At 36.3% G+C, this 17,813-nt stretch overlaps 1 protein-coding gene across 5 annotated transcripts in view; it reads right to left on the reverse strand.

Moving 5' to 3' along the window:
- DNAJC13 (DnaJ heat shock protein family (Hsp40) member C13) overlaps positions 1-17,813 on the reverse strand; it is a 121,479-nt gene that overhangs the window by 40,080 nt on the left and 63,586 nt on the right. For all 5 annotated transcript variants that reach the window (XR_010943518.1, XM_067737807.1, XM_067737806.1 and 2 more), the window contains 11 exons: positions 16,969-17,053; positions 14,170-14,324; positions 13,080-13,125; positions 11,008-11,162; positions 9,420-9,621; positions 7,202-7,317; positions 6,521-6,599; positions 4,982-5,117; positions 2,191-2,375; positions 1,684-1,758; positions 369-488 (listed from right to left, as the gene is read on the reverse strand). Coding sequence is in view for 4 of the 5 variants with exons in the window: in XM_067737807.1 (XP_067593908.1) it covers positions 369-488; positions 1,684-1,758; positions 2,191-2,375; positions 4,982-5,117; positions 6,521-6,599; positions 7,202-7,317; positions 9,420-9,621; positions 11,008-11,162; positions 13,080-13,125; positions 14,170-14,324; positions 16,969-17,053 (1,354 nt within the window). In the remaining variant the exon portion in view is untranslated. The remainder of the gene's footprint in view (positions 1-368; positions 489-1,683; positions 1,759-2,190; positions 2,376-4,981; positions 5,118-6,520; positions 6,600-7,201; positions 7,318-9,419; positions 9,622-11,007; positions 11,163-13,079; positions 13,126-14,169; positions 14,325-16,968; positions 17,054-17,813) is intronic.

Consider the following 17,813-nt stretch of genomic DNA (forward strand, 5'->3'; position numbering starts at 1 on the left):
GAGGAAACAGCAAGCTCTCAGATCCCTATAGCTTTTCCACCAGGCAATGACTCAACTCTTAAGTTTCAGGTTTTACGTGGTCCTTTACTTTCATTAGATTGATTTAGTCTAGTCTTCTCTCTTGCTTCCCTGCCTCTGTTCAAATATTCACATGAGACCAACTTCCCTCTAGATATGTCACTCTAGTCTTACTCTTTGTGGGCCAGCCCAGGAACAAAAGCCACCATTTACAGCAAGGCTTTAGTGAAAAATGTAATTTACTTGAAAATAATTTTAGGAAAACAACTAGTTAATAAATTGGGGACTGGCTACTTGACAAGAAAACCCACTGCTGACTGAATCCAGAAAGTGGTAAAGATGACCTCTACCTTGCCAAAATAGAGCACCCGACAGAGATCCCTGATGATGCCAGGCATTTCTGTGATCTTCTCTCGGCATTCTTCAAACTGAGCGGCCACACTATAGCATTTGCTTATGTGTCCACACACCTGCAGACAACATAAGAGAGGAAAAAAAAAGGTCACATGTGCATTCCTTATTTAAGACAGTGGAAATCAAATCAGCGGAGATTCGTGAATAATGCTTAATGGTATATATGACACTCCAAAATTAAACAGAACATTTCTATTGAATTATTAGTATTTCTGGTTAAGATTCCCTATAGATGCAGGGTTGGCAAACCATGGCCGCTAAGGCTAACAGGCCAAGTCAACCCTGTTCTTGTATGGCCAGAAAGCTAAGAATGGTTTTTACATTTTGAAAGAGTTGCAAAAATCACAAATAAAAATATGCAACAGACTGTACATAACTTGAAAGCCTCAAATATTTACTCTCTGGCCCTTTATAAAAAGAAGTTTGCCAACCTCTGGAATAAAGTATTTTTGTCCAGAATTCTAATAATGTACTGTACTTAAAAATAAGGATGAAACTCAAAAGCCTGTACTCGATTGTTTTATATTCTAAATTTTGCTGGCATAAACAAAAGGCCACATAAAAAGATGCATCTACAGTGATCTTAATGAACTCCTGATGGATTTTCTATTAAAGAATTCAACAGAAAAAAAGCCAATGAAAACACTAGGGATGGGAGAGGGAGGTAGAGAAGGAAATTAAGGAAGGGGATAGAAAATAAGTGAAATAAAAATGGCAAAATGACAAATGTTTGAAACTGGGTAAAAAAAAATTAAGCCAACAGATTACGTATGATTTAGCACAGTGGTTCTTAAAGTGTGATACACAGACCAACAGCATCAGTATCACTTGGCAATTTTGTTAGAAAAGCATATTCTCACGCCCCACCCCACACATACTGAATCAGAAACTCTGTGGGCAGGGGACCTGGGAGGCAGAGCTCAGCAACCCAGGTTTTTTGTTTGTTTGTTTGTTTTTGCTGTACGCGGGCCTCTCACTGCTGTGGCCTCTCCCGCTGCGGAGCACAGGCTCTGGACGCGCAGGCTCAGCAGCCATGGCCCACGGGCCCAGCTGCTCCACGGCACGTGGGATCCTCCCGGACGGGGCACGAACCCGCGTCCCCTGCATCGGCAGGTGGACTTCCAACCACTGCGCCACCAGGGAAGCCCGCAACCCAGGTTTTAATGAGCCCTCCAAGTGATTCTTACAGATGTTAAAGTCTGAACTACTAGTCTAGCGTAACTTTCTTGGAACCATATGTTTTAGTCTTACCTGTACAGACATGTCACTTGGTTTACTAGAATGATTCAAGACAGCCACACAGCGACTAAATGCCTCTTGTAACACCTGCAGAAAAAGAAGACAGCCATCAACTCTCCATTTTGAGTTGGAGTCTGAAAAGCCTTTTCTGGTAGGGATAAAACATTAATAACCTTTTAATATCTGAAACTTGGCAAAGAAATATTTGCTCAATTAACATTTGTTAAATAAACAAGTAAACAAAGGACCCTGAAGTTTTTTTAAGCATCCCACTATGTTATTTTGCAAGTAATATTAAGCTCACCAATTTTGAATCCAATATTCTCCAATTCACGTTGTGAAATAAAGCTCCATTTATTTTAATTTTGGTATTATAATATACAGAATATTGTTATCTGTTGCAAAAAATTAAAGAAACTGTATCAACTGTATTTGTACTTGGTGAATTATTTATTGCTAAGAGACATACAGTTTGCCTAAACTAGCTTGAAGACAAGGACAAAGGTCATTCCATATTACCTCAATTCCATTCTCCCTTCTGAGCTCTTCAGCATTGAGGGCTGAGCAGTTAACAGTATGGAAAGCCAGCTCTGCAGCAGCAGGCAACAATGGTGATTCTTTTGAGAAAAGGAGGTCATCTGAAGTTTCCATTGTTATTGTCCTAATTAGCATGGGGTAGCCTGCATATTTATAAGGCTGTAAATCTGAAATAATCATGGTTCTAAGTTAATTTTGACACTACTTTCAATTATGTTGCCAAAAAAAAAGAGATTAAAATATGCAACATCTTAAATGTTTCCTAATTCTAGTTTATAAAAAGAAATTAAACCAAGTACAAATCCCTTGGATCTTTTCAACTAGCAAACTTGTTTGGTGGACTTTTCTAAAATGTTTCCACTAGAAAAAGAGTATTTTCTGGTAGATTAAAACTGAACTTTGTGTATAGTGGTTTTGATCCTTTGCAAAATATCTATGTTTTCTATGTTGTCCATGTGATCTTTATAACTTTTCACCTGATCACAGACAGCAAGACATAGCCAATGCACCAGAGACCCATACCTCTTTATAAAGAGATAGAAACATTTGATTTAAATGAGTGAATATTTTATATTCTGCTTTCTGAATAACAGGAGTACTTTCCTATTTTACCAGTTATCATAAAATAAATGTTTGAAAATACTGAATATAATTTGTTACTATGAATACAAAATAGAAAGTTACTGTATTTGGCTAATTCCATATTTTGACAAGCAAATTTAAAAGTGAAATCTGAAATATACTGGTGCTCAATTCCTGTTCTTTTCATTCTTTTTTTTTAAACTAACCTATGAGGTGGAAATATGTAAATTAATTGGCTTTGACTTTATAAGTATCTCTGTCATCCCACTTGAAATCAGCATAAAGCTTTTTGCCTTTTGAAGATGACAAATAATCTGCTTTAAATTAACTCATTTCTAAGATGGCTTAAAAAAAAAAAGCCCCTTGGAACTGGTCCCAGTAGTCCTAACACATACATACATAAGAAGAAGAGTGAATTAATGTTAAGTTCTATCAGATCAGGACCCCCATCCCAACTTACTGAGTATAAACCCCCTTTGGGAAAAGTGGAAGACAGCCTGAAAAAACATTCTGACCTTGATAATATACCAATGATGAGCTACAACTGCACCTTGTGGCTAATATAGATTTACCAGCCATCAAAAAACAACCAATGGTTTGAAAAAGACTTCTTTAAACTCATTCTGATTAGTGATAAATGCCATATAACTAAACGCTTTACAAATGTTTTCTGTTGAGTTCATATGCAAAAGTGAATCAATTAATCACTGTTCTCTAATGACCAAGCTGCTCAATCCCTACGCTGTCCCCTCCAATACTTAAACTGGAACCCTACTTGTCTTCAATTACCCAACACTCCTGCTTATCTCAGATCCCCACTGTCCTCTCTTTTCTCCCATCATCCTATAGAGCAAATGGGTCTCCCACTTTGTGTGTAAGACAAGTTTAGTTCCCAAGCCAATGGACACATGCCATATTGAACCCAACTCCCACCCTCAACAGAGTCTTAAAAATTCTCAACGTGCTCCTAGCTTTCTGGCTGCTACTAAATAGCCCTGAAAACATGCTGGAGATTTCCAATAACCTGTATCCTGAAATTGAAACAGAGCAGGACCCTATGGTCCTTGCCCTCCATGTCCTCCACCTGTGCAAAAACTTTAGCCAAAGAATAAGTTTAATCAGAGAAGTGAGGAAATACAGAAACAAAGGCAAACAGTCAAAGGAGACCAAATAATAGTTTAGTCATTAAGCAAAGTCAAGGACCTTTAGTTCCTCCTCAAAGGCTACAGATAATGTTCTGAGCCATATCCTGTGAGCTGTCTTATAGATACTGAAAACTCCTACCAGGTGGAAGAAGTTAACTACATGATGACCAGACTATAGCCATGACATAAGCTGCCACAATTCTGAGAAGTGGCCTCAAGGAAATGGGAACAAACTGACCCTGGAACTGAAGACTAACTGTACTTAAAGCAATCAAGATGACACTGGTCAGACCACCACATGACCAATTTTAAGATGACTGTCAGCTGACTGGACTGTTTCTGCATGTAGCCCCTTCCCTCAGCCTATAAAACCTCTTGCCCACTGGTTTGGGGTGGGGGGAATCAGCCTTTGAACAGGCAGCTGCCCTTCCTCCACCCCACCCCCTTGATTACTGGCATCCAAAATAAAGCAAACTTTCCTTTCCACCAACCTTGCCTCTTTATTGGCTTTTGAATGGTGAGCAGCTGGATCCCACTTTTGGTTACAAAATCACACCTATTTTATCTATAAATTTTTCAAACTGTCCCACAGGATCAGAGGGTTTCGAAAGCTACCACAGGAAATGAGGTGTGAAGGGATATATAGGATCATTTGAAAAGTTTCTGTTGCTTTTTAAAAACCAGAACACTCTTGGTGTTTTCAGCCTTTAGAGGTTTATGGATAGGTACAGTCTTATAAAAGACATTTAATGATCCTTAAATGCCAGGTCCATTTTATATCTCAGCTAATATGTTTACTGCTAAATGGCTAAAGACAAAAACTAACCAAGTACCTCCAGAGAACAGAAATGTACTTTAGGACGGAACAATGAAATCTGGTTGGAAATGTAAACTATTCTAACTACAGAAAACTACTCTTTTACTATATCTAAAATGCAATTCTAAGAGTCTTTTGCAATAATAATTAGAAATAGGCTGCAGAAACAAGAAGCATGGTAGAATTAGCTGGAGGGTAAATCAAAATTTGAGAATAACACATGCCTTACCTTCTTTATGACGGTTGAAGAGGATGCTCTGTGTTTTCAGAATTAAAATTATATTCTCTGGATCTGGTCCATCTGTTATTTTTGCTGATTTGGTACATAAAAATTCATAGGCTTTATTTACCTTTTCAAACATATCCTGTATGTAACCAAAGACAATTAACTTTTGTTAACATCTCGAATTACAACTTAGAACACAGATGATTTGTATTTTGCCAGTAAATTCTTTGGTTACTATTTTGTTTTTTACATAAAGGGATTCATTCCAACTGTAATATAGGTGGTATACTTTTAAGGTGAAACAATTTTTTTTTCCAAATACTTATTCAATGATCTCAGTACCATTTACTGAAAATTATTCTTCAGTAGCTTATACCATATATGTCATATTAAACTCATACACACCAGAGATAGTTTCTGAGTTGTTACAAAAATAGTTATGATAAGAACTACTGTTTTTTGAGCACTATGGCAGGCACTGTGCTAAATGCTTTACATACATTATCTCACTTAATCCTCAAAACAGCCTTGTGAGGTGTGTACCCTTATTAACCTCACCTTAAAGATGTTAGCTTGCCTAAAGTCACAAAGCCCATTGCTCACAGAGCTAAGACGCACACCCAGGTCTGACTCTATCTGTGCTCTTAAACTACTATACTATAATGTTCCTTATCTATATGTTGATCCTTGTGCCAGTATAATACTATTTTACTATTGCAGTTTTATAGAGTATTTTAATATCTGGTAGTTTAAGTTTAGCAACTTAATTCTAATTTCAAAATTTCTTCCTATATTGATTGTTTTCTTTCCCAGATGAATTTGAATTGCTTTAGATTTCTCAAAAAATGTCCCAGGCTTTTGATTAAAAATGCCTTAAACATATAAAAGTGACATTTTTTCAATGCTGTCTTCCTATTCAGGAATACTGCCTGTCTCTAATAAAAAACACTAGCCCTGAATCAGTGGAAATTACTCCAAGTTTCTAGCAACAAACTATGAGTACTGTTTTTATTGGTCCTTGTCTGATTTTATCTTTTATGAATCTCCATTGGCGCTGTAGTAGGAAGCTGGAAAAGACAAGATCAGGGCATGCTGGCAGCAGATGACTTTAAGTCTGAAGCAAATTTTCTACTTTTTCATTAAGAGTGATATGAAGTTGGATGTCATTAGAAAAAAATAAATTACCCAAAGCAATCTGGGTGGCAATGGCATCACTACAAATGAATTAAGTTCACCCATATCCTAATTTTCAGTTATTCATGTGACTGCCCATTAGAGTTAATTCTCAAACCGACATGGGTAAGGAAAGAGAATAAAACCCAAAAGTTACTAGTCACAGTGTAGTCCTTTTGATAAAATGAGAGAAGATCATTTACGCTGAAAACTTGGGCACGTGGGTCAGAGGTTAATTAAACATATACTGGACATATATTATGAGGCAGACACTGGCGCATAAGATGAGCGTATCTTTCCTCTGCCTGAAATAGTAATAAAGCAAAAGCAAGTCAACCCCAAAGCCCTAATTCCAAAGGCAGTACATACCCTCCCTTCTGGATTCTTATCAGGGTGGTACTTCTGTGCAAGTCTGAAGTAAGCTTTTCTAATCTTGCTCTCATCATGCCTACAAAATAGGAAAACTGTTTCATGAATTAAGTAAGGTGCGAGAAAATACTTACACAATCATCTAAAATCATCTAAAAGTGCTTAAGTAAGGTGCAAGAAAGTACTTACACAATCATCTAAAATGATATTTTAAGAATCTTACTTTTACTGTATATGATCATATAGTAGATATCAAATTAAACCCAGTAAGATTTAAGTAAGATGATTCCTATGTGTTATCTTTACACATAAAAGATAAAACCTAAACATTCCCTATGCAAGGTTACCATATTCACTTCAAATTACAAAACCATATTTAGGTTTTGAAGAACTAAGAATTTTAAACTAACTTTTCAAATTGTCACTTCAAACTATAATTCTAAGTTATTTTAAATATCAGCCTTGTCAAAAATGAACAAATTCAGTCTATACTTAAAATGTCTTTTAAACTTTTTCTCTAACATATCTATTCTACTATAAAACTTCACTGATGATAAATTAAATCTGCATTCTTTCCTATACGTTTGTCATTTACGATCCTAGACACACTGTTGTCAAATCTCTTCCTCATGTATAACACAAACTGCAAGAAGGAGGAAGATGATACTGAAAATGACTCACGGTCCCTGTCCTTGAGGGAGATTAAGCACTTCATAAGCATCATCTATTGACATTGTAGGTGGCTTCTTTTCTACTTCCTTCTTCCAGGCATCAAGGGTATCTTTTAGAAGCTTAACCTTAAAGACAGAGAATTAAAATTTATATCTATTAAAGTAAAACTATTTCAGAATATAATTTTTAAATTACAGAATTGTGCTGTATTTATTTCAACTGACATTTCTAGGCTAACCAATTAACAGCTTTCTAAAATACAAATAACCAAAATCACCTTCTAGCACTGTTAAATGGTCAGATAGCAAGGTATTTGTTATGGGGCTATATTTTTTAAAAGTAATATTTTATTATTTATTTATTAATTTTAATTTTTTTTTTTTAATTTATTTTTGGCCGTGTCAGGTCTTAGTTGCTGCACACAGGATCTTCGTTGAGGCATGCGGGATCCTTTGCTGCAGCACGCAGGCTTCTCTCTAGTTGTGGTGTGCGGGTTTCTCGCTTCTCTAGTTGTGACAGGCGGCTCCAGAGGACATGGGCTCCGTAGTTGTGGTGCGCGGGTTCCAGAGCACGTGAGCTCTACTTGAGGCGCGAGAGCTCAGTAGTTGTGGTGCGCGGGCTTAGTTGCCCCGTGGCATGTGGGATCTTAGTTCCCTGACCAGAGATTGAACTCGCGTCCCCTGCATTGTAAGGCAGATTCTTTTACCGCTGGACCACCAGGGAAGTCCCTAAAGTGATATTTTAATTCTCTGCCAATTTTTGTCTCTACTTTTTTTTTTTTTTTTTTCAGTACATGGGCCTCTCACTGTTGTGGCCTCTCCCGTTGCAGAGCACAGGCTCCGGACGCGCAGGCTCAGCAGCCATGGCTCACGGGCCCAGCTGCTCCGCGGCATGTGGGATCTTCCCGGACCAGGGCACAAACCCGTGTCCCCTGCATCGGCAGATGGACTCTCAACCACTGCGCCACCAGGGAAGCCCTGTCTCTACTTTTAACTGTTAAAGAAACGTTCAGAAAGTACGGAAAACTTTGGAATTAGCATTCACTGTAGTAAGAGAGGAAGCAGTATATGATCGCATGCTTCTCAAGGTGAGCTAACATAATTACTGGTATACTGGTATTCAAACAAACATAAGGGATAGTGAACACAAGGGAGTCTGGGTAGGGGTGAGAAGAAGAGGGCTAATATTTGCTGCATGCCTATGAGCCAAGAAGGTATGTGCTTTACAGACTGCAGATTTAATTCTTATATAAAATTTCAGTAATACATGAAAACATTGAGGTTTTGAGAGACAGCTGCATACTTCCCAGTTAATAAGTGATGGAGCTGGATTCAAACCTAGGTCTGACTAAAAAGCCCACACTTTTTCTGCTATCTCATGTTGAATCCGGAACAAGCAGCAGTGTCTACCTGCCTTCATTTGGTCATTGCACTGTAAAGAGGCAGTGCCTGGTGGTACAAATGGCAATTGTTCTTAAGTCTTCTGATGGTAAGGGTAATGGTAAAACCTCTGCTATAGTAACAGACCAACAGGGGCACCCAGGCCTACTTTATTCCAGGCTTTCACTAGGTATCCAGGGGCTCAAGTTGGACGGGTCCCAAGGGCACTGCGACAGCAGATACTACTATACAAATGTGCAAGTCACACTTACTGCCTCCAGTGTGTGCCAGGAATATGCTGTGTTTTTTTATATGAATTCTCACTTAATCTGACCAACCACCACATGAAACAGTTGCTATTGGTAGTAGTAGTACTATTACCATAACTGAGGCTTAGAGAAGTCAAGCGGTACACTGAATGTACATACAGAGCCATTAATGGCCAAACTGAAACTCAACCCCAGACTGCCTAACTCCAGCATCTGTGAGCTTAATGAATCTCCTATAAAGATGAGCTTCCACCAAACTATTATAGTATGTAATTGTATTATATACATGAAATTGAGTTTGTTTTGTTTTTGTCACAAAAGATCAAGATTGTAAAGTCCTTTTATGCTCCCTGAAAAAACTCTTTCAGTTTGGGATTTACCCAAATGTACTGAACTACACTCAGAATTACACAGTGCTTAAGTAAGGAGGAATATTTAAGAAAGAATTACACAGTGCTTAAGTAAGGAGGAATATTTAAGAAAGCTATTATCCTTCTTATCACAGAAAGAAGAAATACCCAGAAGTGATTAGAGGTTTTTTTACGGTTTAAGAAGGCAAAAATTAATCTGCTGACTTACCGGGTCTTTAATTGGCCAATCTGGAAACCGGAATGTATCACAAAGTTGTTTGAGGTAATAAATATTACAAAATAGTTCATTTTCTAGCTGTGGGTAGTTGATAACTGGGATGGGACAATATTGATAAAGTGCTCTTGTGTTACTCTGAAGACGAGGTGTGAAATCAGCAAGATGGGCAGCAATCTTCTCTATCATAAGGCGCCTACAATTAGAAAAGTCTCCAAGCATTATGAAGGCATTATTTTATTCTATTTTAAAGAAAAGGTTAAGACAGGTAATCATTCAAGGTAATTAAATGGATCTTCTTCAGAATAACTTAGTTATTGGCCTAAAATGAGAGCTTATAAGAATGTTACTCAGAGTATTCTAAACTTACTATGTAAAAACACTCCATGGATATAAACTTATTTGTAATATGATCTATAAAGAAGACCATAGAGAAAAAGGCTGACAATATCAGTCCTTCTTATTGAAAATGCAGTCATTAGGAAGTCAAATGGTATGGAATCTGCATGCATGAGGGCACAGCCACAGAATCAAGTTAGCTATCACCCCAAAGAAGCTCACTGCCTGGTCTTTATTTTAGTTAATGTAGCACAACCTGGGATCTGGCCCTCAGCTAAGCAGAAAATTGATTTGCTCAGTATACAGAGAGCTACATCTTTTAGATGAGAGACTCATACTAACCAATCTCCGGAGAAAAATATTATACAGAATAACTGTAATAAACGTATTCATGTTCCTATACATTTGTTCCCAAAGAAAAATATGAATATTTTCAATATGAAATTTCAATTTTCAAATTGAAAATTTTCAATTTTCTATATGAATATTCATACAGAATATATTCAAATTGATGGCTAGCATATGCCAAGCCTGTAGGTCAACCTATCAGAGAAGCCAAATGATGACGAGCAGGTGGCATTGTGAGTATGAGTCAGCCAAAGAAGAGTGAGTAACTGACTCAGAAGATCAACTGCCATCCAGCTAAGAAGACCAAGGGGTTCTCCAGAGAGCCAGACTTGACACTGGAACCATTAACTGCCGAGTCTTTCCTGGACAGTGCCTGCCTGGACACTGACATCTGCTCCTGGGTCTCTCCTTTTTCTTGGTGGAAACAGGCTTTTCCTATGGCATTCTCCTGCTAACCTCCAGATTATGGTCAATATGTGCTGGCTAGGGAGCCCTCATTCTAAAATGATTGTGGGTATCTCTAGACTGATCCATTCCATGTGGGCATAGTTTTTAATTAGTGGGGTACAGTTCTATTTCCAAATACCCAGAAGGAGTGTCTTGATTTTATTCCTATATATCCCTTACATAGATATTAATTCATTGTCTAAAAGCACCAGTGGTAATAGGCTCCACCCTTATATAAAGCTCTATTAAGGTAACAGTAATTTTGTCAAATCATCTTAGAACAGAAAAAAGCTCAGGGCCTTGTCAACAGCAGTCACCTGATTTGGCACCAATGACTACTGTAGCTTTAGATTATGTAACTAGTGAAAGGAAATCTTTTCACAGAAGTCAAACCAGATGGGAAGAGGCAAAGATTCTGTGTATAAAATACAATCAGCTGGCTATTTACCTCATTTCACTGCTCCAGATTGCTTCTGGAGTATCAAATTCTCCTAGAAAAATCTCAGCAAACATTTCAGCCTCGTAATTTTCTAAGTAACAAACCATTGCTTCTGGTAGAATGTGCCCAAGTATACTTCTCTGAAAAATATCTTGTCCTTTCGTCTTAAAAAAAAAAAAAAAACAAAACGTAATCAGAAACACTAAAGTTATCTTTCAGTTTTCTAATAAATGAATTGGGGTTAGAGAACATTTTAAGAAAGGAGAATAACTGGAACATACTGCTTTTATGCTTTTGAAATTTAGATGGAAAAATGGCAAAATGAGAAGTGCAAGGTGTCTGGTATAAACTGGCTTGGCATGAACTCCAAGGTGGAACTACCCGCTCTAACCCTGCAGTAGCCTTAACCTCCTCATCGGTCAGGTGTTGCCAACATTATTTAGCACAATTAGCCTTTGACCATGTATAACAGTAATGAACAACACAAGGAAGACTCTGCAAAGATTTACATCAATTATTCTGTGTTACATCGTTGGCTGTAGTTCCCACCTGCACCTGCTTCTGTTTTCAAAAATAAGTCCAGAAAAATTGAGATCTTAAAGAGCCTATCCTCATGAAATGTGGCTAGAATTTAGATGGAGTATTTCTATACAAAGTAATTATAATTAACTGTACTAAGAACTCCATATTCTCTGACTGGCCAAATGAAGTCAGGGTAATGTTCATATTTATCATGCTAAAATTTTAAACTCGTTTCTTTACCTGATGGAAAAAATTCCTAAAGACTATGAATACTTTTCTTATTTCCTTCTAGGCAAACTGAGGATGTTTTATTCTTCTAGGATCTGACAGAGAGACAGGGGGGAAAAAATCCAGACATGGTTTTACCACTTAGTGCAAAGACAAATTAGATGATGAATATTTTCAGGTTTTTTACTAATAAAAGCCATAAACTGACTATCTGTTAAACTTTGGGGTGAAGAATTGCTTCTTCTTTAGAATACTATTATTTCATAATTCCTACATCTAGAGTTCTGCTATAAACAAATATTGTTTGGCTGTAATTCAAAATATTGTTAGGGAAAATGATGTATATAGTTTCTCATATTATAAAATTTGAAGAAAAAGATTACATATGCATAACTTCACAGAAAAAAAGGAAAAAAAAGAATGATTAAAAGTGCCTAATGTTACATTAAGGTGGTAACAATAGGGGCAAATTTTTTAAAAACTTTATATTCTCATTTTCTATTTGCATAAAGCTATGGAAATCATACTTCCATGGGTATCACTTTAGTATTATTAGACTGTAGACAGATAACTTTCTAGGGCTTTACTGGCCTCTCTATAAAACATGCAGTTTTGGTCTTGTGTCTGTTGTCAGACCGGTGTAACATTCCTTGGTTAGTCTCTTAAACAGTGGTCTAGTTTTGGTTTATTCTGCTCTCAATAAAATATGAAAATCAATGTTCCATGAAAAGCCTAACAAAATTTCAAACACAATTCAGTTATGTGTTTACAATAAATATCTCTGTAAAATGCAGGTATAAAGCTACATTTTGTCAGAGCTACCTGGATAAGTCTTATCTTTTTTTTGGATTCCTACTTTTCCTCCCCAGTAAAATGGCAATAATACTTGAGAGCACCTGAAGAATTAAGTAGCTTCAAAAAAGAAACTTAGCACTTCTAACATGTTGGGATATGAACAAAAAGAAGGTGGAAGTCTTACTGAATCTGAGCTGACTATATGAGACTCAGGTATATACTGAGTTATTTATGAACATTACTAATGTAAATTTTACACTAAGGGAACAAATTATATTCATAGCAATGCCAGGTTATAATTCATATCTACAATTTAATTATTAATTCTAATAGGCAACATTTATTTTCATTTTAAAAATATTAGCGTAAACTTTCTATGTGCAAGGTACCACAAGGAATGCAAAAAATAAAACAATACCTGCCCTCAAGTGCTTATAAGGAAAGGAAGGAAGGAAAATTCACAGCTAAGTAAACTTTAGTGCCCAGACAGCTTCCCCAGTATTAAGTCACGTATTCAGAGGATTAATTTGCCTTACCTCCTCTGACTTGAAAGCCTGTTTGGTATGTGTGTACTTCAAAAATCTAGGAAAAAGAAAATTACTTATCAGGTATAGGAACTGATTTAGATTTAGTAACCTCAGTTTTCTAAGACCAGATTTTTTTTAAGAATAGTTGATTTATAATGTTGTGCCAGTCTCTGCTGTACAGCAAAGTGACTCATACACATATAGACATTCTTTTTTTTAATATTCTTTTCCATTATGTTTTATCAAAGGATATTGAATATAGTGCCCTGTGCTATACAGTATGACCTTGTTGTTTAAGACCACATCTTTTATATGTAAATAAGAGCCACAAAAGGCAACTTGTAAATCCATATTCCCAAACAGTTTAATTTCTAATTAAGGCAAGAACTTAAATGAATTAGAAAAAAATTTAAATTATGGTCATATTACAGTTATGTATTAATATTAAAAAATTACTCAATTTTAAGAAAAAAGCAAAATGTAAAACTGTATATAATATGAATATAGTTAAATCTGTATGATTAAAATACTAGATGATACAATTCTTATGTTAGATGTGGTAAAATGGTGTAATTCTGAATAATTTTTCCCCTATTTTTTTTTTAATTTATTTATTTTTGGCTGCATTGGGTCTTTGTTGCTGCGCGTGGGCTTTCTCTAGCTGTGGTGAGCAGGGGCTACTCTTTGTTGCGGTGCGCAGGTTTCTCATTGCAGTGGCTTCTCTTGTTGCAGAGCACGGGCTCTAGGCACACAGCTTCAGTAGTTGTGGCACGTGGGCTCACTAGTTGTAGCTCGTGGGCTCTACAGTGCAAGCTCAGTAGTTGTGGTGCACGGGCTTAGTTGCACTGTGGCATGTGGGATCTTCCCAGACCAGGGCTCGAACCCGTGTACCCTGCATTGGCAGGCAGATTCTTAACCACTGCGCCACCAGGTAAGTCCTCCCCTATTCTTCTAACTTTCAAATTTTCAGACACATATAAACAGCTCTTATAAAGAAAAATTTAATAAATACAATGATATGCTCACAAAAAACTAATTTAATAAATCTGTCCATGTACAATTCAAGTAATTTCAAATAGATTATCACTAGAGTTCTTACCGAGCAACAGGAAGCACATTGGAACCTGTATACATCATGATAAAGAAAAATACTCCACTAAGATAAAGTCGAGGTAACTGTGGGTTATCTTGCATAATACGATATAACAAAACTGCAACCTTCTCAACAAGGATAGGGTCAAAGGTCAGCAGTAGCTAAAAAAAACGAAATAAAATGTCTGGTTATTGGGCTGTAAAAAACTTGCAACATCACCATTCATCTTAGGTTTATGCATTTCATGTGCTGGGGTTACAGTTTCTCATAAGTAGTGTAACAAAATAAAAATCAGACTCAGTATGCTTGTCTACCAGGTTCTAAACAGATTTGAAAAATATTTTATAGCATTTAATGCAGAGATAGTAAAATATTAATAAAGAATTGATCAAAACTTATTCATAAAAAGTGCAAACATGCCTGAAGCTGCTTTGTCATGATTATAGATAAAATTATTTCCTGTGCAGGAATCTTCCTGAATGGATTTCTCTGTTAATGACAAAAGAAGAAAAAAAAAGTAGCTACCCTTTGGGTTAGTTTCAGGTCAGTTGATTTGAAAGGAAGCATCCTCTGAAGACTATCTGAGAACTCAAAAGAGCTGAGCAGAGAACAGCTTTCAGTGAAACAGCACTAAAAAACAGATCTACAAGTGCAGGTACAAGGCAAGAGGGTAACCAAATACCAGTAGTGCCACTACCAGAAAGTACCAAGATATGTGGTTTACAGAAATCTGAGCTAGCAATACTGAAGGAACTATCTGGGATCACTGGAATGAATCTGGGCTAATAAAAAAAAAGCATACAGTATTGCTATGACTAAACACCTGATAAGATAAAACTTATTAAATTTCTTTAATAAAAGTGGCATTTCAATTTCCTATAAACACTTACTTCTGAAGAATTCCCAATTTGGAGTCAAATGCTACCAGTAAAAAATTACAATAACAAGAATAAGTACTAGCTCAGATTAGGGGTCAAAGTTCTAGATTCAGTGTATGAGACTGAATAGCCATATGTCTTTTAAGTAAGTAATTTAAATTTCTCTGTTTTTGGTGTCTTACCTATTCAACGAAGTATTTAGATTATACATAGTAAAACAGTACTATGATATACTTTACAAAAGAAAAACTGAGATATAATAACACAGGATTTTCCCTAGTGTTAATGGTGTTTGTGTTTAAGATTCGATATCACTCTAACAAAAATACAGGAATTAACAGGCAACAACCTAGAATATTTGAAATTGTGACTATATCAGAAAACCTAGGACATTCATTCACTGTATCTTAGACGACTCCAAAAATTCTGAAGCTGTATCAGATGGTAAAACTGGTGATTGCTCTTACAGTCAAATGATGTACAGAAATCTGTACCAAGCAATGTAGATAGATAATGTTCCTAAAAACCGCTACAACTGCCTAACAGTGCTTAGCAAGAATAAGGCCTCCCAGAATATAGAAAATTAAGTGAAAACAAAAACAGCTTCTAAGAAATGTTTTTTTGAACTCAGTATAAAAAAATATGGGAGGCATATACTGTTAAAAGCAGCTAGGTTTATCACTAAATTTCTTCAATCTTCCTACTTGTTCAGTTACTATTAAAAATTTTTGTTAATTAAAATAGATCTTCCCCCCAAAGTTTCATGTTACACTGACCACACCTCTTAAAATCTGTTTTTCAGTCAATCCTCCCTGGCCTGAAATTCAACCTTGCTTCTTTCCTTTCAGTTTCATAAGTCTTGGGAAAATGTTTGGGAGAGACAGATTTTCTAGGCATGGTCCTTTCTCTACAGGAGAGAGGCCGGGATAGAGAACAAATCCCTCTCCTTGTACCACTTCACATATGCAGCTGCAGACACACACAGGCCAGGGTGGTAGTGGCTTTCAATTAAGGCTCTGAAAAGAAATGCCCACAACAGAAAAGCACACAAATGTTGAAATGCTGGTATGCTTAAATAACAGAAGTTGGGGAAAATTCTTTTAAAAGTTGTTAAGGTACTGTCATATTCAGAAGCCTTTTTCATTACCAGTGACTTTCACTATTGGTGAATGTAAAAATATACTGAGTAACTCTCCTCTCCCTTTTCACACCAATGTACAACTGAGAGATACAAATGGCACAAGTTACTGACATATTTTAAAGCCACACCATGTGTGGTTAATATAAAAAAATTAGATTTGACAGAATAATCTATAGACAGGAGAGAAACAGTGACCTGACATCTCTGCGACCTGACTTAGGGCTCATCTGGAGTTTAAGTAGCTTAATTCCCAAAGAGCAGAATAACAATAAGAAAGAAAGAAAAGATACTTAGTATATCCTACATAATTTCAACTCAATGCTTTGGATTAGTTGTTATCCATGATAACATATAACTAAGACTCAAATACTCTGAGGCAAGCTGACAAGACTGCTGTAACTATTTCTTAAGATATAACCCACCATGCCCACATCTGTGGGATGCTGGTGTGCTTCCCAGTACCCCTAACAACACCAACATGCACCACAAACTGTCACCTTTCAGTTATTACAATGTTGTGATTTTAAGAACAGATAATAAATAAAACCTTATGAGAATAATTCTGGAGCATGGAAGCTTCCCATGTCTAGGCTCTTGGATACACAACCTTCCACAATATATTCAGAATATCAACTCAATTAGGAGTAAGTGAGGTAAGTATAATTCAGGCCTTTTGAAAATGGAACATACTACAATAAGACAAAGACTGGGGCTCACAATAAACTTAAATAAGGGAAAATGATTCTTAAAATATTGTTCCTAGTTTATAACATAAAAGTAACTTACCTGAATAATATGGGGAAGGCAAGCATTGTCTGACAGCAGCCTTTTCACTCTAGGTAAAGGTCGAATGATGGCATTATCTTGATCCCTAGAAAAACATTTTTTTATGGTCAACATTTAATATATTTATTAAGATTTGTATGTTCAGAGCATATGACATTCTACTAGGCATGAAGCATGTTACCTTACATTTTTGTTAATGAAGACTAAGCTCTCATACAGCTGGGAACATGATTAGGTATTTTGGTTTAAATCTATTTGGCTGCTTAATATGACTTCATTTCCTTCCAAAAGATTTCCTTGAAAAACAGTACCCTAGAACAGCCAGAGACTCTTATTTATTATTTAAACTTGGTGTTTTCCAACACACTGTCAGTGGATATTCCCCCCAAAGGGCATATCAAACTTTTTCAATAAATGTAAACCTTAATTTAACTACTCTCAGTATTTTCCAAGTGTAGCCTCAATTTTAGTGCTACATTACTTCTAAATACTAATTGTATGTTTTTAAGCCTGATCTGAATTTTAAAGAGAACTGGAACTATAAAAGCCTCGAATGCTATAAAATTAACAATTACTCATTAAATTCCATCACAAAGTATCTTTACTATAGTAATAAAACAAGACGATATATATGCAAATTTTGACTGAAAAGTTTGAAAAATTGAAAAGTTCCATGCAAGGGTTATAATTATGACTATCACTGGATAACAAAGTCTCACCTTCACTAGTCAAGCGGGGCAAGATGTGGGCCTAGACTCATGTTCTTAAACCAGGAGAGGCTAACCTGACAGATCAGGAGCAGTCACTAGGCACTCACCACTGGTCTATGAATCACAGAGTGTTCA

The sequence above is a fragment of the Pseudorca crassidens genome, chromosome 5, assembly GCF_039906515.1.
Source record: "Pseudorca crassidens isolate mPseCra1 chromosome 5, mPseCra1.hap1, whole genome shotgun sequence".
Classification (NCBI taxonomy): Eukaryota; Metazoa; Chordata; class Mammalia; order Artiodactyla; family Delphinidae; genus Pseudorca; species Pseudorca crassidens.